Source organism: Aythya marila (genome assembly GCF_965140915.1).
Source record: "Aythya marila genome assembly, chromosome: Z".
NCBI lineage: Eukaryota > Metazoa > Chordata > Aves > Anseriformes > Anatidae > Aythya > Aythya marila.
In genome coordinates, this window is record NC_139080.1 from 24,516,003 (window position 1) to 24,540,248 (window position 24,246).

The window sequence follows — 24,246 nt, forward strand, 5'->3', positions numbered from 1 at the left end:
ACCACTAGCCTTCCTGGCAGCAAGGACACCTTGCTGGCTCAGTTCAGCTTGGTGCCACCAGGAAGCCGAGGTCCTTTTCTACAGAGCTGCCCTCCAGCTGGGTGATCCACAGCATGTCCTGGTGCCTGAGGTTGTTCCTCTCCTTGCTGAACTAAGGAAATTATGGAGGTGGGGGCATTTCTAAGGGAATGGCCATTCAATAGATGGAGACAGAATCTAGGTACCAGTGGGAAACAGTCTTTGACAAGTAAAAAACCATAACTGCTTCCTTAAGAAACGTGGCTAGGTAGGACATAAGGATAACCCTTATACTACTAACTGAAAAGCTTGTTCCCTTCACAGCCAACAAGTAGCCTATAATAATGGGAAAATAAGCTGGACCATTTGACCATAAGGAAACACTAAGTTTAGTCTTTGCTACTGTTGTTTAGGATATCCACAACTGGAGACCTGAGTACACAGAAGCAATTGAAGTTTAAAGTGACAAATTCAGAATGTGAAACTACAAGAATAAGGGACAGAGCCTTGCGAATCAAGAGCTACAAATGCTCACGAGAGGATATATATACAAGTAAGTGTTAAATTGTAATATACCATTTAAGATACATAATTAAATTATATTCATGTATAAGATATATTAACTGTAATTATTTAGAGTTGTATGTTATCTTAGGAAACAGAAAGTCCATGGAAAAAGCTAGTAAAAAGCTAGTTATTTAATTAAGGAAAGATGACAGTTGTCATAGAGAAAGAAGTTGGGGAGAAGAGAGATAGAAGGTGTCTATGGAGGTTGTGACTCATGAAGAACACATGGCAGTTTGCCTACCCACCTACAATACCTTCATGAAAGAGGAAGACGGAAGAAACAACGCTCTCAAATCTGTAGGTGACAGTTTAAAGAGGAAAAGGGAAACACACATGGATCACTGAACAGCAATTTGAATAGGCCCATCTTTTTGAAGGCTTTGTTTTCTATGTTCTTTTCAGAATTAATCCCTTTTAATAAATGCATTTGTGATGGTAATAAATGTCATTAAGAAATTAAAGGAAGATCCTATGTGCTACTGCATTCCATTACTGTTTGCAATGCGTGTGTAATATATTTTGGCTTCAATTTTGCTCACTGCACACCTCTATGATGCCAGCATCCTTTGTTTTTATAGGACATAAAAAAGCATGGGTCAGAAACAGAAACACAGGTCATAAACAGAAACAGCAGACAGCAGCTCAGAAGGGCTCTGGGGGTACTGGCTGACAGGCCATGAGCCAGCAGCACACCCAGGCAGCCAGGAGGACAAACTGCATTTTGGGGTGCATTGAGCACAGCACAGCACAGCCAGCCACACACAGTGATTCTCCTGCTATGTTTAGTGTTGGTGCAGCCTCACGTTGAGCACTGTGTACAGTTCTGGGCTCCACACCACAATAAAAAAGGACGTTAAGTTACCTGAAAGCATCCAGAAGAGGGCAATGAAGCTGGTAACAGGGCTGGAAGGCCTGTCCTGTGAGGAGAGGCTGAGGACACCTGGGCTGTCCTGTCTGGAGCTGAGGAGGCAGAGAGGCAGCCTCACTGCTCTCTGCAGCTTCCTGAGGAGGGGACGTGCAGAGGAGGTGCTGGCCTCTGCTCCTGGCCGTTGACAACAGGACACAAGGGGACAGCACAAAGCTGTGCTGGGGAGGTTCAGACTGGACATGAGGAAAAGTTCCTTTACTGTGAGGGTGGTCAAACACAGAGAGACTTCATAGAGAGGTGGCTGATGCCCTGTGCCTATCAGTGTTCAAGAGACATTTGGGAAATGCCCTCACTAATATACCTAAACTTTTGGTTACACCTAAGGTGGTTCTATTTTGTGTTATCAAAATGACTACTGCCCATGATAGATATGACTAAAAGAAGATGCTGAAGAATTAAAATGGACATCAAGAAAGAAAAACTAAAAAAGTGTCATCATCTAATTGATACTTCTTGCAAACCTATGCATCTGCTTCAGTAAAAAATATGTTAGTTAAGAATTCAGAATTTTTATATAGTTGAAGTTTATCTAACATAAAGAACAAACTCACTTTTTGTTCTGAAGTTCCTCAATTGGACTTGAAGTTCTAAAATAAGTGTGGTCTATGAGAAAATAAATCTCATCTCACAACTAGATCACATAGTCAAATCGTGGAACCATGGAATCATTTAGGTTGGAAAAAACCACTTCAACATCAAGCCCAACCATCTGCCTAACTACCAAGTCCACCACTAACCCATGGCCCTAAGCACCACATCCACACTTCTCTTAAATATCTCCAGGAACGGGGACTTCACCACTTCCCTGGAGAGTCCATTCCAACTCCATGAAGAAATCCTTTGCTATTCAATCTACACCTCCCCTGCTGCAACTTGGGGTCATTTCCTCAAATCCTAAGTTTACTTTCTATCAACTGTTTTCTCAGAAAGCACATTCCAGCTATTACTTCCTAAAAAAAACTGTGTTCACTTTGAGAAGAATCCAAGTCTAATTGTAAAATTGGCTAAGACACTTTTTTCTTAAGATGAGATTTGCTTTAGAAGGCTTTCAAATTTTTGCATGTTTGAAATTAAAAAAAAAATTATTTACAGCTTTCACACAAGTGGTTGTCAGAAAGCACACAAGAAAGGAAGAAACAGCAACACATTATCATAAACATTTATTTCCAGTTGGTATCACTTCAGATTAACAGATCGTAAAAACACATTCCTACACTGCATGGATATGTATCAGAAAGACAATTAATTAGTTCTTCAGAGGAAACAAACTCAAATGAGGTCCCCAGCCTACTCTGTGAGAAAGTGAGAAGAAATAGGAGAGGCAAAACTTTTCTAACAGAAACCATCATGTTTCTCCAAATAATTTCAGAGATATTGCTCTTATGTCACATTTTTATCCCTTTTTTAAACAGGGCAAAGTAAGTTTACTGCAAGAAGATAGGAAAAACAGGCCTGCAACTGTAAGACTTTGTTAAGTTTTATGCAGTATACATCTCCCAAGAAATATTCCTCAAGGCTCTTGAGTATTTTTAATTTCTGACTCAAGATAACTGGGACAATAAAGGACAAGACTGACAGAAAACAGACTTAGCCCACGTCACATTACCGCTTAGGTAGGAACCTGTCCTATCTCTCCAGCTCCCTTTATTATCTTCCTAGATATAACTGGGAGAAAAGGAAGAAAAAAGAACCCACAAGATTTAACAACAGTAGGTCATTATATTATAGGAATGAAAAAAGTAAGTTGAGAGCGAACTACACATGGCAGAGGCAATATACAAAGAGGAAAACAACTTCATACATAAAGGTATGTTTCAATTCAACCCCTTAGCTGCCTCTCTTTGACACAGTCCAGCAGGCAAAAAAAAAAAAAAAAACACAAAAACTAAGCACAGCATTCCAGATATATAGCAAGAAAAAGCATGCATTTCAGCTTCATCACACATTCAGGGACTCTTAAAGCTCATCTTACAGGTTTTAATTTAATTATGCTCCCAGCTAGTAACATGAACCCAATGCTATTTCCCAATAGATGTTCTAATGCTGTATGTACAGTCCTAAATACATGCAGTGAAAGCACTCAGCTTTAAAATGGGCTTTGCAGTTCTACTGGTTTTATCTAACAAATACTGAGATTAATTTTAATGTTAATACATCCAAACCAGCTCAGATTAGAGGGTTTGAATCCTAAACGTATCTGAAGCCTATGGCTACCATTAAAAACTCCAAGGGTTTGATTACCTGCATCGATATATACGAGAATGACAGAAATAGTTTAATTAAGGTATTAGCAGTAAAAGCAGTAACAAACTAAAGAGCAAATAAGATGTTAGCATATACAGAAAGAATACAAAACAAGAATGTCATTGTACTGCAAACTACACTGGTGAATGTTTTTTTCCAGAACTACGGAGAACAATGAGAAATTAAAAAGTATTCAGAAAAGAAAAATATAGAAGATCAGAGTTATGACAAGAGTAAAGAGGAATGACTGGGATTATTCAATTGCTTTTCTTTGTTTATCTCCAGACACATAACAGTGTATGTAAGTACTAAAGTTAAATTACAGTTAAAAGATTTTAATTAGTAATTCACAGGATTAAGGCTAATTCTTGTACCCTGAGTTTTGGCTTCCCATTTATCCATGCATATGTGATACAACCTTTACTAACTTTTCAACTTCACTGATTGAATTCCAGGTTAAAAGAAGTTCACCTACAAAAGGTTAATTTAAGAAAGAAAGAAAAATACTTGTTACATGAACACATCACTTAAGAAAGTGAGCTCAAATGATAAATTAAGTGGGTTTGGCTGTTTCAGGAAGCTATAGAATCCTTTTGTGAATGAAAACTTTGCATATGCAACAGACAAAATGTTAAGCACATGTACACATTCATGAATTCTTGATATGTAGTTTGTATATACAGATTACTGAACAAAAGGAAAATGAGAACCCTTAAGAATTAGACAAGAAATCTGAATAACTCCATATAAATACCCAAGAATAGGAACGCTACAAATAACTGTAGTAACTGCAAATAAAGCCCTAATAGGTCCAGCATAAAGCCAGCAAAAATTGTGAAAGGTTAGAAAAGCCTGTGTTATTTTTTTTTGTTTGTTTGTTTTTTCCAAAATACTACTGAAAAAAGTACTAGATTTTAATCCATTTACAGATTTAGGAAAAATTGGACTTGCAAAATTCACAATCATTGAGTTTTTCTGTCTTTGAAGAACTGCTTAAGCTCCCTTTCTTGCCTTCCACAGTCCGCTTTTAAATCTCTTCCTTCTTTCTTATTCCTTCCATCTCTATCATGGCTGAAGAAAAAAAAAAAAATCACATCTCCTGTTTATATCCTCTTTTACAAGAGTAAAAGAGTCACAGGAGCCACAAGCCAAGAGTCACCCCTGGAGTGACACAAGTTAGTATTTTCTTCATGATTAAAATCCTTTTGTATTTTGATCAAGAAGTGTTTTGAATGCACACTTCTGTTTACCATCTTCCTTCACCCTTTCCCCAAATACGCTACTCTGTGGTCAGATTCAAGGCTTTTTCTTATTAAAAAAAAAAAGTAAAAGAAATCATAGAATCATAGAACATCCTGTGTTGGAAGGGACCCACAAGGAACAGAGTCTAATGCCTACAATATTTATACAATACTTGGACAACTATCATTATATCCTTTCCCACAGCATTCATGATTTATAGATCTAATTCTTATCTTAAGTTCATTACTTTTTTTTTTTTTTTTTTTTTTTGCTGTTCAAAGCATGCAATCTGATTCATTTACTCTCCTTGCACTGAGGCTGTTCACAGGAAATACCTTTACCATTCTCACTGCCATCCTGCAACTATCCTAATTCTACAGCATCTTAGTGGGAGGAAGGAACAAAAACTGCAGTGCTCACAATGCAAGTATATGCAGACACATTCACAACTACATAGAATCACGGAATGGATTGGGTTGGAAGTAACCTTAAAGACCATCTCATTCCAAACCCCTGCCATGGGTGGGGGCATCTCCAACCAGACAAGGTTGCCCAAAGCTACATCCAGTCTGGCCTTGGACACTTACAGAGATGGGGAATCCACAGCTTCCCTGGGCAACCTGTGCCAGCACATCACCACCCTCTGAGTGAAGAATTTCTTCCTAACAGAAATGATTCTTCCTAATTCTTTCTTTTAGTGTAAGGCCATCCTCCCTTGTCCTATCCCTACACTCTCTGACAAAGAGTCCCTCCCCAGCTTTCCTTTAGGTACTGGAAGGCCACTCCTTACTAACCGAGTGGTCCTTCCATCAAATCTGTGTCTCTCCAATTTAGGGACTAGGATATCATGGGAGACAGTGTCAGATGCTTTGCACAAGTCCAGGTAGATGATGTCAGTTGCTCTTCTCCTGTCCACCAATGCTGCAACCCTGCCATAGAAGGCCACCAGACTTGTCAGGCTCCGTCTGCCCTTAGTGAAATCACATCAGAATCCTGGATTGCGTGTGCCCTGCTGTGCTGTCCCTCCACGGGTTATCAGGGTGTTTGAAGTCCCCCATGAGAACCAGGGCTTGTGAATGTGAGGCTGCTGCTACCTGTCTATAGAAGGCCTCATCTGCTTGGTCTTCCTGGTCAGGTGGCCTGCAGCAGACCCCCACTACAATGACCCCTGTCCCTATCCTCCCTGTAATGCTGACCCACAAGCTGTCAGCTCCTCACCCATCCCCAGGCAGAGCTCCACACACTCCAGCCTCTCACTGACATAGAGGGTGATACCCCTCCTTGTCTCCATGCAATGCTCTTTTTTCTTCCCCCTCTAATAATTAAAAAAAAACATTTTTTTTAAGAATGCTTAAGGCAAGCCATTTTCAGAGAACTGCCTGATATAATTGTCATACTTTTTCATCAGGAGTTACAGCTAAGTGCATACAAACAAGCATGGATGTTGTCATCTCCTTTCTGTTCATTTCACCCTTCATTACTTTTCATCCATTAACAACTTCATCTGTCATTTTGTTATCCAATCCTGTCTTTTGTAAGGCAACACTCTCCAGAAGATTGGCATCCAAACAAACAATTTTCTAAGAGTCTTATTGGTCACTTTTACAGCTGAATATCCAAGCAGTTTTAAATTTCATTCACTCACAGATTTAAGTGATCAGATACTTGTTATGATTTGTAGTCAGCAACCTTACAAAAAGAGTTCAGGCTCCTCACTGCTCAGTTTACCAGCCTGCCTTCCATCAGATTGCCTGTTTAGAGAAGTATTTTTCTGAAAGCCCATAAACCCCTAATTTTAAGTAAGCAAAACATTTTGGTATTGTTTCATATAAAGAAAAGCTATATAATCTACAGGATTTATAGCTCAGAATGTAATCAGGGACTGAATATAACCTTTCTTAAATAGGTTCTTAAATAGGCTTTGAAACTATAAAAGCTATCACATCATAATACACTATACTACACCAGTTTCTCAAACAAGAAAGCAGTATTTTCAACAGTTTATTACCTTTATTTGCAAATCCATCCATCTTGCATGAACTTAGATTAATATTTATTACCTGCTCTATAGGTTTTCCAAATTCCAAGTTCATCTAACTATGATTTCTGATGATACAAGAATACATCTGCAGCTACAGATATACTGAAAGAGACTTAGGCATTCTTTGAAGTGTTTCTTCCACTTTCTGCTTACTACCATAGTTTTTATATGAGATGTTTTTCACTAACTTGTCAGTAAGTCACTAGTCTGTAACTACTGGAGAATGTTGTTTTCGAAAGTGAGAAGAATGAGGTTGAGCTGATTGCCACGCAAATGGCATAGTTTAATCAGCACTGCTTTAAGTGTCCTCTCTGAGCCTTATGTAACTTTGTTTTCCAAATCTTCACCACAAAAAGTCATGCCCTCAAAAATATTATATGAGACTTGAAAAAAAAAAATAAATGCCCTGTTTAAAAACCAGCTAAGACAAATTATTCTAAAGCCCATGATAGAATTTTGGCAAACACAGTTTTCCAGAGTGTCATTCTACTACTTAAGTCATCTCTTTTTCATTAAAATTTCCAATTCAGCAATATTTAAGTGAGGAGCTGCTTAAACTGTCTGCTTCAAACTACAGCTTTGATTCCTCATCTGTACAGAGTTACCCATTCTTTGGGCTCAATAAATACAAAATACACTTTGAGATACTGACATACAAGTTAAAAAAATAAAAAGATTTCATGTACAATACGAACTCTGCAATTTAGTTTCTAAATGCTTTAACTTCGTTACAAACTTGTTACGTGTTATGTTAAGTTGTTATGTTAAGCGAAGAAGGAATCTGTAGGGAATCCTGGTGCCCTACCCTAACAACCCTCCACTGAGCACACAATTTGGTGTTTCTCACTTCCCTCTTGTAGGCGTCTCTCTCACCTAAATTTCCATAGTAAGAGTAGAAATTCAATACCCAGATAATATATGACAATTTTTATGTCTTGCTCCAAAAGGAGAGGACAATAAACATTGTTCTCAAGGATTATAGGTAAACAAACTCCTTTCTTCCTAATCTTATTTTGAAAATAGACAAAATGAAATTAACTGAAATGCTTACTAAAAACTCCAAATTCATAAAAAAATAAAACTTCCTCACAAATCAGAGACAGGTACCCAACATAGAACAGCTGCAAAAATACTAGATATAGGAATTACAGGAGACATAGACAATCTTTACCAAGTACTGGTATTTGTATCCAGGTATAATTATCCCTGTAACTTACTGTTTTCATATTATTAACTCATTCCACAGCCTCTACCTTCCTTACCCTGCCCTACATCTAAACTCTTTCTCCTTGTCAGTATTTAGGCAGTGTATGTTCATAGTTCCCATCTCACTGAGGTAGTAAGTGCCAGAAATATTTCTGTTATATATAAAAATGGAGCTAACCCCAGCCATCATGGTCTATAGAAACCTAAGGATCTTTATTCTATTATTAAGCCTTCCAGAAAAACATATGCAGCAAGTTAACACAAACCATCTCAAGCACAAGTTCTATTTATAAACCAGTTCCTCCACCCTAGCTACACAGTGTAATATATATTTTGTCATCATAGATACAAGTACTGCTTTCTCTCAAACAATGAAGTGAAAAACAAGAGATGGCATCTTTCTCTACCACATAATACAGATGACCAAGTTTTATAACTCACAAATTGCCAAGTTAGGAAGAGAACTTAATGTACATTAGATGCAACTATGTACAAATAAAGTAATAAACCACAGAACATGTCTTGTTAGTTTACCGAGGTTATTATTTCACAAAAAGGAAAAAAATGAGTTCTTTAAAACTGAAATACAAGAGATCAATGAAGCTGAAAATAGAAAAGACTCAATTCATGTTCTATATGCAATACAGTGTTTACCTCTTCCTTTTTTGACAAGAAGAGCAATTTTGTTTAAAAAAAAAAAAAAAAAAAAAAAGGCCTTTCCTGTTCTACAAATTCAAATAAAATGGAAGCTATTTCAACATGATTTGAAGGTTTTTTATTAAATGTATTGTTCATAATTTTCAACAGTATAATACATCCAAAAAATATTCATCCCAATTCTCTACACAACAACATTGGTCACTCATTGGTAAAAGGTATTCTTAGTTCAAATATTCTTATATTAACTATCTCACTGATAAATTTTGAGAAAGTTTCAGATTGCTGAATTTCTGGAAAAAAATTGCTTTTAGACATAGCAATAGCTCAAACTAAAACCAGTTTCAGAATCTTAAATCCTCTTGCCTGTCTCCCTTATTCTATACTCAAACAGAGAAAAATCTTTTGAATCAAAACAAGTAAAATGAACTTTGGCTAACTGAGTAAGGTGCCAAGCTGAGATAAACTGACATCTGCAATACAGATCACGTGAAATGGGCTTACTTTAGCTCCTATGTCATAATATAGATTTAAAAATATTCAGAAGGCTATAGGCTAATAAACAGCAAAGGAACAGATGATTATCAAAAGTACTTCTGCAATACAGTGAAGAGGACATTTGTTCCTTTTGGTTAAGCACTTAAAAGATGAGAAAGGAGTCTAAAGAGATGGGAATTATTTTTAAGTAAAACACATGCGTCATAAAACAGTTTCACCCAAACGTAGTATTCTTCAGCTGGCTATGAAAAAGAGCTAAATTAATAATGTGTTACAACAAATTTCCTACTTTCAAACACTTCCACATTTAAGCATTTCACAACGTAAGATTGGAAACTACTGACTCCTAATGGTTTATCAAATTCTCAGAAAACTTAAATGAAAAGGAGCTGCCTGTAGAATCTTTTAAAGTAATTAACAGTGATACATATAGACTGTACAGCATGCATCTCTATTTTATGTATTAGTATCCCAGTAATCACAAATTTTTAAGTTACTCATTGCTAAATAGGCGAAAGTCAAACAAAAGTTAAACAAGTAATGGTTAGTTACATATGTCAAAGATGTTCTCTCTCTTCAAAAGCACTTCTCTGAGCATAGCAACCAGAAATATACAGTCAGCAGTTAGTGGAGAAACTGTAACTGCATATATTCACAGTAAGGGAACTAATTAGTACACAGTAAATAAAAAGCACAATTTCCCCATTAATGAGAAGTTCAGTTACCTTTACCATACCTTTATCTGCTGTCTTCTAAGCATTGCAAGTTCCCTCATATCTCGGAATGGTTGTAGTAAGTACTGGTAGAGCTCCGTAGTAGCTTCTGCAAGACTACTGTAGGCTTCATCTTCCATCTGATACAGTTCAAGCAGCTCGACCATGCTTTCTGTGTTTTTGTGTTTCTCCAGAAGCTGTACAAAAAAAAAAGTATCAATTTTAATTAATATGCTTAAAATTCCTACTGAAAGTGGTAATTTTTTAAAAACATTTTTACTAATGAGGGAAGAGGATAGACTAAAGTCACCACTCTGATATACCAAACAAAAAAATGTATTAAACCCCACCCATATTTTGAATTTAGCCAGTTAAGTATGGTCATTTCTCTGATAATCTTAACTCAAAATGTGAAGCACTCCTTTTGATTTCTTCTCTCCAAAGATCTCAAGAAGATAGTAAAAATTAGCACAAAAAGAGCACAAAAAGCAACTTAGTGTTAGACAATCTACGATGTATTCATCAGATATGCTACTTCACAAAGTTTCCTGCTTCCAGTTGTGTGGGGAGAAGGAGTGGTGGGAAAGAAAGGGAATTCAAAGCAGAATTCAGATTTTGAGCTTTCTAGTTGCTTTTTTTAAACCTCCTTTTTACTTTAGACTCACAGAGCTTTATTATATCAGTGCAGCTCAAGACAGAAAGAAGAATCTACACAAAACAGAACAGTGATCTGCATTTCACCCTAGACAGTTTACCCATGAAGTTCAAATCCACAAAGGTTCCATTAGATATCTTCAAAAAAAGGAAATCAGAAGCTTTTAATAGTAACAAAACAAAACCACTTTGTTTTATTTGAATTATGTCTTAATTCATGTAAAACAATATCTGAAGATTCTGTCCATTCCTTCCTTTAGTTCTTATGAAGTGGAAAATTCATTTGTTTCTACAAATTTGCTATGATGTATGTTTTCAATTTATATGTTTGCTTTGCATCTATTTTGGGCATTGGCCTGGGCAGACCTCACATGTTGCTGGAAGTCTTCTACCATTTCCAATATTCCGAAAGAATATTCAAATGTTTAACTAAAACTAATCCATCCAGACACGTGGAGTACTTGATGTGTTCGCAGAGACAAGATTAGCTGAAATTAATGCCCCTCTTACGCAACTTTCAGATATTTAAAGTCAGTCTCTTTGTATCAACAATTCTTTGTATCAACAATTTAAAAGCATATATTCACAGTCCAAGTTTAAGTAAACTTAATATAGATTAGGAATAACATGGAATAAGCATTTCCTATCTTGTCTGTGTTCAGTCAAGCTGGATGCTCAACCTACATGAAATATTCTCAGTATACCAAGCTGTATCAAGTGTAATTACTGGAAGACAATACAGAGGGAACTGCAGATTAGAAACCAAAGCTTTGATCAACAGTCCTTTGGCATCTGGTTCATTTGTATGCCAAGAATGTCAAAACATGACATTTTACCATAGTGTCTACTCTGTTCCATAACATTTGTATTAATCTGCTCTTTTGTTACCCAAACGAATTAATTTATTTTTTTTTTGTGATGTAAAGTTTGCTTCTAAAGATCCTTGCAACACTACCTCAACTTCCTTTGAAGCTCTGAAGATTGGCCAAGATTATAGACAGAACTCAAGGAGGCTCGCAGTAGCTTTATTTACATGTTCAGCATTAAAGTGATTGTCAAACAACAAGCCAAGAAGAGCTTTCCCTCAGCAAGGCTTGTCACGGAAGAGAGGTCTCAGACAGATGGTGCAGAATGGATATGATGTTTCTCAGCAGCAATCTGCTGTATTCCCTAAGCAATTTCACCTACCTACTAATTTCATTACCTAGTGCAAGACAGGAACACTGCCCTTCTCCTGTCTTCCAGCGGTGCGTAATATTCTGTGGTGTTTGAATTCTCACTGAAAGTACTGGGTAGTGTTCTGTGGCTTGCAGTCTGTAAAACCAGTATTTTAATGAGCTTTCTGGGCAAAATGTGCATGCCTTAGCTTGCAATTGTAGGGACAGAAGTCATCCCAGATGCTCTTGGGTTTGACTCCTAAGTTTCTACAGACTTCATGCATTATTCCAGTCCTCTAGCAGTTTTAACCCTTTAGTCTGCAAAGCCAACATCTTCCTCAGTTCCTCTAGCATGTTTCTAGTGCCTCAAAAAAGAGCTGCCATACTCAAGCCTTTTCCTACTCTACCTGTAGTCCCAAAACTATAATCATCTCCGTCAACATACTGAAAAAAAAAAAACAAATACAAAACATATCCTACACAGCAACAAAAAGGAACAGCTAGAGAAAACTTATCACCCTTAAAGGAGAACCTTAAGTAATCTAATTTCAGGAACAGAACAATACAATACAGTACTTTTTTTTCCCCCTCCCTCCACAGATCAATCTTTTGGTCTTTCTAAAAGTTCTGATATTCTGGAACAGTCACAACTTTGCAGAATTCAGTGTGAAAATGTGCCAGGAAGTGAAGATCCATTTAAATTTTATGATCATCAGTATAGCACGGATACATTTTCAGGACACTAACAGCATACATCTACTTATGATTAGCTGGTTGTTCAGTGAAAATCACGTCCATAATGAGAAACAGTTTTCATAATGTCAAGAAGCATCACGAAGTTCATGCACATAGAAAAAATAAGTGGGCATCATATCAGGGTCTTGTCCAATTTTACTGGGTCTGCTCCTGGGGTCCCCCAGTCCTACACCTAGAGTTGCTCCTCAACTCCTTCAGAGACACCGAACCCCCAGGGAGTAAACTCTTAAAAACACATGCAAGTGAGGACAGATTATTTATACATAATACATATATTCTGAAATTAACAAAAGTCGAGCAACCTTTCTTCCTTCCTACAAGAATCCCCATTTTCCATTTCCTGCGCCTAATGAAGATCTTTTCCAATGAAAATGGTGATGCAGTTTCATTCAAGCTACAGTTACTGGAAGAGACATAACAGAACTGCAAAGCTGATTTAGAAACAACCAAACACGACCTTATTTGGTTACTTGAAAGAGCTATCAAATAGGGATATTCTTCAAAACAGGTAGCACAGCTACTGAACTGTAAGCACAGGTTACAGATAGCCTCACTACACCCACCCACCTATTAACACATTCTTATAAAAAGCAGTCAGGTGGCATTTGAGGGGAAATGTCTAAACATTAACTTCCTCTACAAAAGCTGCAAATCAGCTCAAAAGCATGCCTGTATTTCATCCTCTCAAGTCAACACCATAAAACTGCTGCCTCAAATTCCACTTGGGTTAAAAGCTACAGGATGGAAAGGAGAGAGTGAAGAAGTATCACATGATCCAGTTTTCGAAAAGAAAAACAACACAGAATTTATGACTTGCATTTGAACTGACATTTATGATTTGCAATGTTTAAGAGAATATGGAAGTCTGAAACTACTCTGTCCCACTGTTTGGAATGGATGTGATTAACACACCCTTCACTGATACAGCATGGTATGAACAGAAGATTGATAGCTTAGGTTCTCCTACTAGACACAGACTAATAAGCCCAAGGAAGAGTGAAGGTTGGTTTACTGCTACCAGTCCTAAAGGGGCCACTAATATCGCAGATGGATGGAGCTGCCAGCTGCATGGAGGACCTCTCCCACCCTGCTCCATAAAGCAGTCTGGTGGAAGATTTCCTGTCAAAGATCCAAGGCAGATGAAGCATTTGTCTTAGCTGGCTGCCATCCAGGCAGTACTTGGACTATCAGATAACAGTAACGCTGGTCTAGCACAGAATCCACTGAATTAATAATGTCATAAGGCAAACCTGGCCCTCCACAGTCTCACAAGTTGTTTAACTCTGTATATTCCAATTTTCTTGCAGGCAGTATCTCGAGGATATGCTGTTTTAGAAATACAAAAAAGTCAGCCATTACCTTTCAGAAAGATGGAGACATTGGCTAAGCTGGCCAAATGCCTAAACCAACCCAGTACCTTCGAACAGTGCAGTTTGCAAACTGTTAGCATAAAATACATGAACAAGTTTTGTGGCATATTTTATGTCCCACTGATGATTAATTCTCAACACAGACATTCAGTGCTACCATTCATTTGCTTCAACAGCCTTGGTATGAAATTTTGACTTCCACAACTTTTTAAAATTAAATTATTTAAAGAAGTGGGTGGAGGAGGGTAGAGTAATATCCTGTACAGGCCTGACTAGTGCAATACCCATTGAATACTGCATTTATTTTAAGAATCATGTTTCACAGATGCTACATTGTTCACAACTAAATGAATCCATATATTTTAGGCAACTATTATGCAGATAGACTCTAGCCAGAGGAAACAGGCTTTTTTTTCTCCCCAATTTAACAGCACATATTTCAACTATATAACAAAGATTATTTCTGTCTTCAGAATTAAAAAAACATTTTGTCCATAAAGCTTTAAAAAGCCCTACAGAAGACAGTGCAATTATGTGTAAGTTGCCACCAGTTGGGGGTGTAATCCAATGCTTCATTTAATCAGTGAAGGGCCTTTTCATACATTTCCTTTGCTGTTATTCCCAAAACCTTCACCGTTATGCCCATTTTGTTTTGGGAATTTGTAAAAACTCTACAGCATGACACATACCTGATTTTAGCTAAAACAAGCAATGTATTTTTCAGTCCCTTCCCAAGCTTTTACATATTTTTGAAATAATAATTACAGAAATGCACTACTCAGCCTGGAAAAGAGGAGGCTGAGGGGAGACCTCATTGAGGTCTACAGCTTCCTCATGAGGGAAGTGGAGGGGCAGGCGCTGATCTCTTCTCTTTAGTGCCCAGTGACAGGACCCGAGGGAATGGTGTCAGGCTGAGGCAGGGGAGGTTCAGGCTGGACATCAGGAAGAGGCTCTTCACTGAGAGGGCTGTTGTGCACTGGAACAGGCTCCCCTCAGAAGTAGTCATGGCACCAAGTCTGTTGGAGTTTAAGAAGTGTTTGGACTGTGCTCTTAGTCATAAGGTCTGACTTTTTAGGTAGACCTGTGTGGTGCCAGAAGTTGGACTTAGTGATCCTTATGGGTCCCTTCCAATTCAGGATGTTCTATGATTCTGTGATACTCTCCTATTAAGTTCTCAAATGCCTGGAAGTATTACTTGCCACTTCCAGAACTAATCCACCTGCTGATACAGTTGTAATAGACTACGATGAATTCCAGACAATGAGTTACAAAGTAAAACTTCCGGAGTACATAAAATTGGGATGCAAGATTTCAGCAACTGAACTTACTTCAAGCTCTCACATTAGAACAGGTTTAAAATTGTTGCTGTTCTCTCTTCTAAAGCTGTCTTTAAACAAAGAACCACCTTCTTAACACATGCACAAGACATGCACACATACATATCCTGGTAATGAGTAGGAGTCTCAATTAAATGAGATCTGTTCTACAGGTAAACTACTTTCCTCTCTCCTTAATGTATTTTCCTGTAATGAAATGTCACCCACGGTCGTTAAAAGATCAATCCTTACTTCTGTTTGTATGATTGCATTGCCATCAACAGCCTTGGCTTTGTATGTAAAACAGAAAGAACCACTTGCATTATTATAACAGCTAAATTCAGTCAAAGCAGACCAAAGCTTGACTCTCCAAACCAGATCTAAGATATTTTTTAATGTTGAGATATAAACCATCTAAGAGGATACGGAGTTACAGGACACTATAAATAAGCCAGGTACTACTGCTCAGAATGAGAAGTGTTTGAAGCAGCACTACATCTTTCCAGTCTCAAAATTAAAAGATACAAACGAGTTAGTTACATATTAAACTTATTTGGAAATCACAGAGTTTATAATTAGTACATAAAGCAATCCTCTACCTACTGAGTGGACCAAAAGGTCCAGTTTTTTCGAACAGGCTTTTGAAGATAGGGGATACCAAGTCTATGCCAATGTGTAGCAAAGGTTATTGTCTGAATTTTGGGGAGGAGTTTCTGAATGGCTGTTTATAGAAGGACTGAGCCAGTTAAAACAATCAAACCAAACACACACAAACAAGTTTATCAAACTTCACAGCTATTCTAAGAAACAAACAGCAACACATACAACATCAAGAAAAAACAGCAACAAAAAGGTTTTGAGAAGTAAAACAGGTTCTTTAAAACCCAAGATACAAAAAGGAATACTTTCATAACATGTTTCACACTTCTCTTTTTAGGGCTGTGAAGAACTGCTCACATAGGGTGAGTTACTCGATTAAATCCTCTTTAAACCCTGTTTAAAACAGTCTTTTACCACCTAAAGTACCTAAATGCAGACAGCCAACCAGAAGGCTAAGACTAAGACCAGCATAGTGCTGACTGGTGATCTTGACCTCTTTTCAGTTGTAACACTTATTTTCATTTATGTTCAGATTAACAGCTCCTGGGATAGTAAAAATTATTTTTGTCAAGTTCATTTACACTGCCTGCCAAAAATGCACCTCATTTCAATGTACTACCTGTAAAACAAGTCAGCAGAAAAGAAAAAGTACTCAATTACTGGGTAAGAAAAAAATGAAGTAGTATTTTAATGCAGTGAAGTGAGCCAAAACTTTATTTCCATGTATGCAACATTACTGAACAATGCCATTTCTCTCCTCCCACCCAAAATCCTAAATAGAAATCTCAGCAGAACTCTGTATACATAACTCATGGGAGTATCACATGGCTCAGACTTAGAGCTGCCAGCTCTGACAACAAAGTATGGCATGCTAGATCTCTTCTAAAAGCTCGACAGGGAGATGTCAACAAGTGAAAACTACACATCTCCTTTTCTGTGAACAAGACACAGATATGTGTAACAGTGTGGTAAAGTTGCTTTTGTTTTAAGATGACATAGAAATGGTACATCTCTGATCACTCTACCATACTTTATGACGTAGCTGTAGCTCTTTTAAATCATGCTACATGCCAAATGAATGCCCCTAAAAGCCAGCTATTTATTTGAATTTAGTGTATTACTTGGAATAGCAAAGGTACAAATTCCCTACATAAAGTGGCTCAGGTTGGAAGGAACCTTAAGGACCATGCTGTTCCAGCCCCCTGCCATGGGCAGGGACACCTCCCACCAGACCAGGTTGCCCAGAGCCCCATCCAGCCTGGCCTTGAGCACCTCCAGGGATGGGGCATCCACAGCTTCTCTGGGCAGCCTGTTCTGGTGCCTCACCACCCTCTGAGTGAAGAATTTTCTCTTCACTTCTCATCTAAACCTCCCCTCTTATAGTTTAAAACCATTCCCCCTTGTCCTGTCATTATCTGACCAAAAAGTTGCTCTCCACCTTTTTTATAAGCCACCTTTAAGTATTGGAAAGCTGTGATAAGGTCACCCTGGAGCCTTCACCCTTGAGACTTCTCTTCTCCAGGCTGAACAGTCCCAGCAATCGCAGCGTGCAGGAGAGGTGCTCCAGCCCTCTGATCATCCTTGTGGCCCTCCTCTGGACCTGCTCTAACAGCCCCACATCCTTCTTGTGCTGGGGGCCCCAGATGTGGATGCAGCACTCCAGGTGGGGCCTCACAAGGGCAGAGCAGAGGGGCACAACCACCTCCCTCCACCTGCTGCCCACCCCTCAGTTGGTGCAGCCCAGTCACAGTTGGCCTTCTGGGCTGCAAGCACGCACTGCTGGCTCATGTCTAGCTTTTTGTCCACCAGAAACCCCAGGTCTTTCTCTGCAGGGCTGCTCTCAATGATGTCTTCTAGTCTGTGCTCATGTCTAGGATTGTCCCGACCCAGGTGCAGCACCTTGCACTTTGCCTTCTTGAACCTGATTAGGATCACATGGGCCCACTTCTCCAGCCTGCTCCAGGTCGCTCTGGAAGACATCCCTTCCTTTTGGTGTATTGACTGCACCACACAGCTTGGTGTCATATGCAAGCTTGCTGAGGATGCACTCAATCCCATTGTATGTATCATGGGTAAGGATGTTCAACTGTACTGGTTCCAGGACAGACCCCTTAGGGGCATCTAATAGTTACCTTATTTCAAAGTTAATATGGTACTCTGGGACTCCTTCCCCTTGGAAAGGGGTAAAATAACTAAAAGATAAAGTCAGTAATGAATCACTGATTAGTTGGAACATGGTAACTTTGAACAAAAAACTTCTAGGCAACACCTCACCCTGAAGGCTTGGCAAAGAGCTGGTTTTTTATTCATGTCCTAATGAGTTCTAAGTAACTTTTTCTGCAGTAATCCGATCAAAAAAAAAAAAAAAAAAAGATTTAGAACATACATTAAAGACATGTTCATGCTGTGACACAAAATACATTAATTTTTGGTCCTTTTGGTCCTCTTTTTCTGTGCTTCTGAACTACGCTATTCATCAGAAAAACATATTCAAGAGTGTCAAAACTGACAGCCATCTCCAACTAATACTCGCATACAGTGAGTACATTTAATTGACAAAGTATTACGACACTACTCTAAAAAACACTTTCTCTGTGTAAGGTTTGCAATGTCAGGATACACACAGGATACAAACGAAACACCCACTCTGCTAAACAACAAATACTCTTCTAGAAAAACAAATGTGAGAATTTGATGGGAACAACAAGTATATTATCATCGTCACGCTGAAGTCAACTCATGGGACCCACGTATTCAGTAAAGGATTAGTACTCTTACCAATCTTACAATACATTTGTCATGGCAGCAGATATTCTCAAATGCCTGATACTAATCAGGTATTTGCCTAATGTTAGGCTTTTTAATCTAATGCAAAGACAGTAAAGCATTATGACAACAGGTTCCAGGCACCAGTAAGCCTGAATTTACTTTTTAAAGCTGAGGTGAGCTTGCTCTTACTGAAAGTACATCCCACTTCCCACCCCTCTTCTTCCAGCTCCACCTTGGCTCCACGTTTTTCTCCTCTCAGGTGCACCATTCCTCCTTTGCACTACCTTTGTCACGTCTTCAACAAGCTAACTAAGCACCAGGCAAAGAGCTAATTCCCTTGGATGAATTTACTGAGTTTTACGCTGCACTGAATCATCAAGGACAGAGATGCAGAACAGGAAGGCACACAAAGCTGCAGGAGGATCCCACCCACCCCCACCTTCAGCATCAGTAAGAGATGCATTACAGCATGTCCAGTTCTTCAGCAGGGTGGTGGATTAGCCACCTTTAAACCTTGGACAACAGATGACGTGTAACTGAAATGGCCCTTTGTGTAGCTTCGCAGGGCTCGTGTAGTTCAATACTGCTTCTAACTCTGCAGCACCTTATACAACAGTAAAATCACAGAAAGACAGATAAAGTCAGGCCTAAGAAAGGAACAGGTTTACACATGACTACACCCTATTTTTAAAGCTTCTAGAAGTAAAATACAACATCCAGTCCACTATTACAGTCCACTGCTACTAATAAAAGGCTGTGGTATGAAGAAACTCCTGAAACACTGTATCATGCATGCTATTTTTCCTCCTGCTCTAGCAACAAATACCACACAAATAGTAAGCTATTATCTCACCTCTGTAGCAGCATAACATTTAAGGAGAGAGCAATTTAATATCAGGTGATCATAGACCTGTATCCTGCAGTGTTACCCAGTTGGGCTGGATTTAGTCCTGTTTTCATAAAGAAATTATGTATGTATTAAATATATATGGGTATATGTATTAAATGTCACAAAGAAATAAAATACATGTGTGATAAATCAGCATGATAAAACAGTTGAAATAATGCATACAATTTACCTATTAACTAAACTCTTCCACATCTGCTGATTTTTAGAAGTCCTGCCATGTATGGATATTTTCCTGAATTTTACTTCTCTGAAGTGACAAAGGGTTCAGTTTGAAATTCTGACATCATAATTATAAACAAATATTGTGCTATTCCAAAGGCAAAATAACTTCCTTACAGAAGCAAACTGCAACAATTTGGGTTTTGTAGACTCATGTGAAAAGTTGCTCTACAACTCATTTTAGTTAACGTTAGTTGAGCAATAGCAACGTTTTTCAAAAGTAAATAAATCCAGTTGGAAAAGTATTGTAACAGTAGCACAAAAAATAACAATTTTCAGAACTGGAAAAAGAAACAATAAAATGGGCTACTGAATTGACAAAAAGAACAGCAAACACAGAAATGCTTACTAAGCATTCAAATTGTTGTGATTGTTTGTCTGCCCTATACATTAAAAAAAATCCATAGTTTTACTACACAAATACCATAAAAAAAAAGATTAAAAGGAAACCCAAAGATAGGAACTTACCAGTAAAAGGTTTTTTAATTTAAAACAACCTATGCCAAAATTTTTGCAACCAGTCATTGGTAGTTAAACAGCAGAAATTTATTTATATCTACTCTCAATAGCTCCAGATGAAGATTTTCAAAAACTAGTTTGCCTAGGAAGCTGTCATCACATTGAAACACCTTTCTGGCTGCTATAGCTGAAGGACGTAAGCAAAAGGTAAAATCCAAACTGCACAAATGTGCCACTAGTAAGAAGTTATTAGGAGTAATGTACATAGCTGAAAAGTAAGAGCTACAAAACAAGAAGACATTTGTGGAAATGTTGCAAGTTAAAATCTAGCACTTTGTTTCAAAGTTCTTCATGGAGTCTTCAGGCAAACTTATAATGGCTTGGATTTATATTTCAGGCCCAAATTCTTCAGAAGATGGGAATTGGGCAAGTTTCAACACTGAACTAATTAAAACAAAAACACATTTCCCCTGTTAATTTATGCAATTTATGACTGGAAGATATTATGAAATCATCCATTCTCCTGTCCAAAAAATCTGGACTATTTTCTAGACTTTAGGATCTCATATCAAGTTTTGCATGGGCTTCAACAATTATTCTTAGAGACTAACCCATACTCTAGCAGATATCAACATCAGATTTCTGATGAGATCATATTATTACTTCTTTTAAGGGCTCAAGAATTCTTTCATTACCATTCCTCAAACATTCTTGCCTGTTTGCTATTAAACAGCATTGCACTTAGAGGAGGATTTTCAATGAACTATCCAAGATCTTTGCTCTGAATGGTTATAGTGATGTTAGTACTATGCAAAACATATGACTAGTTCAAGTAAATTGTTCCAGTGTATACTGGCACCCTTTCTCAAAACCATCTAGATTGGTGTATATATAACATGGTTAAACCTACAGATTCTGTTGGCCTTGTATGTTAGCCCTTCCCCAGAGCACTATCATGCTGACCACTGACAGAGCAGGACAAAACAACTGCACACTCCACTTTTAACATAGCAGAAGGTTTACAACAGCAGAATACCTTACTTTCATGCTTTTATTACAAGGTAAATTAACAACTTGTGACAAGTTTTTGAAAATTAAATTTATTTATTTTAGCTACCTTTCTGTTCATTTGCTTTCTAGGATACAGGGAGGATGCAATGTAACATGTGTTATGTTACTGGCAACTTCTGAGCACTCTAGTTGCCCAACACTGCACCTAGACTAATGTTCTAGGTGCTGCAGGTTCCTCTGCTGAGTGCAATACATGCTCATTTGCTTCTCCTGGTTTTGCATGGTACTAAAAAAAAACAAAAAAGTACTTAGTGGCATTACACTATCAACCATAGCAGAATTAGTAGAAAGAAATCTTAATCGTTGATTCTTCTTTGGAGAAAATACAGGAGGAAGAGGAGGATAGAGCTTATTTAGAAGATACTCTCAACTGCTAAATCAACAGGTGCAACCTTACTCTACTGCTATCTAGCAGATAGCATTCTGAGCAACAGGGCAGATATATACGTAATATAACTGAGTTAGTTAAAATGTATCTTCAGAAAACCTTTATTTATTCTCCTTCCCTTCCCTTTCGTTCTGCCTGTCTTCTTTCTCTCCCCAACATACCCCTTACAGGTAAGCTTTCATCTCCTGAAAGAAGAGTTTTATATATGTATCTTTAGTTTCACCAGGTCCCCACTTTATCTGAAGTTCTTTTCAGTAACAGCAGTTTCATGGTGGACTACAAGGATTTGTTTCTATTAAGATCAAAAATTCACCTCCCAAAAGAAGAAAAATGGTAGATTTGGCCATTTCTGAAATATAAGGCTTTAGAGTGACTTTTTAAGCTCTGTGGAAGCTATATCATGTTTATAAAGTACAACATAAACCTCAAAGACCATCTACTAGTAAGCTGTGTCTTACAGAAAGAAATGTAAGAGGGTGCAATGATTAGAAAGAATCTGCTTTCCAATTCTAAGCCAACCTGTGTTATATTACCACAGCAAGAAACTGAGAAGAAAAAAGTTACTGGATATTGAAAGCAGTATTAAAAGGCATTGACTTGAAGGCCTGGAGGACATTCAGTTCAGGAATGAGAAGGAAAGTAATGCTAAAAAATGGTAAACGGTATTGCTAAATGGTAAAATGGGGGAAAATATGCAAGAAGATAATGTAAATATGAAGAAAAAACAACCCAACACAGTATCTAAAAGCTAAGAAATAAGGTAGGCTGTGAATTGCCTAGAGCATAATGGGTTTCAGAGTGTTTATCACATAGGTTGTGCCCACCTTGTCAAAGTACTCCAGCACATGAAAATGCTACACCTGCCTACTAGGCAACAACTTTTAAAAGTAAAGTCTATCTCTAAAATAAACTCTTCATTAGAATACTTCCTCAACTACAAGCCAAAAATGATTCCTCAACCTGTGTTCAGACTGTTAAACAGAGCATACATTGCATTTCTCCCAGGTATTTTGATAGGGCAGAAAACTATAAGAATGGCAAACTGCTGTGTTCAGTTTCTAAATATTAAGCCTATGCTTACTGATTAAGGGTCATCCTGATCGGTATTGCTATACTCTATAGAATGTACTTTTATTTTTCATGTTGTACTTGCATTCTGTCAAGGGAAACCGAACTTTCCAAGCAGAAGTCCTTTTCTTTGTGCACATATCATTTATACATCTTGAAGAAATGTGTATTGTTTTAAACGTTCTCTACTGTTTTCAGATACAGTAGCAGTATTCATCACCTTCAGCTAGCTCTTGTCACACTAGCAAGGCAAAACTAGAAAAACACATTAAGTTTATCTACATGTGCATGCCATAAGTGAATTACAAAAGGGAAAAAAAAAGATATTATTTCAAATCCAGAAGTATCAAACTCAGACTGGAAAAAGAGACAACACAGTAGTCTTGACAAAGTAGTCTTTGTCAAAGCATTGACAAAAACAAACCTACCACCCAAAACTTTAATTAACCTGCAATTGCAAGTCATAAGCAATCAAAAGCAAGTTGCTGCTACCTATGAAAGAGAAGTAAAATGGAAGGGCACTAGAAAAAAAAAAAATAAACATTTAGTCAGGAAGATATCCAACAGAAGGATGAGAGATAAAAGATCTCCAATTAAAAGGTAAACAGTTATTTTGCGTAGTACTTGGAAGGGTTTAACTCACAGGCTTAAGATAAGCGAAGACTGTGGTAATGTCAATGTCCCCTAAATGCTAAATTCCTAGAAGCCAATTTAAAGCATGCGTTTTACAATGGTATGCAATAATAGCTTTGACTTTCAGCAATTTTACGTCCACCATATGATTAAGTTGTTACAGTATTTATTTATCCTTGCCGCAACGAGGACCGAGCATCTCAAATGATACAGCCTTCTCTACGTCAGCTCCCTGCCTTTCAGTGGTATCCCATCATAAAGTGGTTAACTTGTAACATTTATTTACATTCACAGAATTCATTCTAAGCGTGACTTAAATTTTTATTATTCACAGAAAAGTGTGGCAACCTCTCCATGCTTCATTCTGCTTATCTGAAAATGTGTCATGGTATCCTCACCAGTGTTTGATGCTTGCAGAATGAGTCAGGTATGAACTTCCAACCACTAAAATGCCAGGCCTTTAAAATATTTAGTAACTGAGGACTAGTTTGTAACAACCAAACCTAACTGCTAATAGCTCCAATTGCAGATTAGATACATAAAAAAGATGATGGCTGGCAAGGTTTAACACTGAGGGGAAAAAAAAGTCTTTGGTTCGGCAACGACAGAAGTACTAGGCAGAGTACTATTACCACGCAACTGTTTCTTAGGAAGGTGAAGACTACTTACCTGTTCTATAGAGCATGCCCTACAGCTGCTGCCATATTATATTTTGGTTACTATTAACTTATCGTAGCAGTACATTGGTTAGACAGCTTATTT

At 37.8% G+C, this 24,246-nt stretch overlaps 1 protein-coding gene across 2 annotated transcripts in view; it reads right to left on the reverse strand.

Moving 5' to 3' along the window:
* The window catches only part of JMY (junction mediating and regulatory protein, p53 cofactor), a 73,978-nt gene that overhangs the window by 43,977 nt on the left and 5,755 nt on the right, over positions 1-24,246 (reverse strand). For both annotated transcript variants that reach the window (XM_082783575.1, XM_082783574.1), the window contains exon 2: positions 10,138-10,311. In XM_082783575.1, coding sequence (XP_082639701.1) covers positions 10,138-10,311 — 174 coding nt within the window. The remainder of the gene's footprint in view (positions 1-10,137; positions 10,312-24,246) is intronic.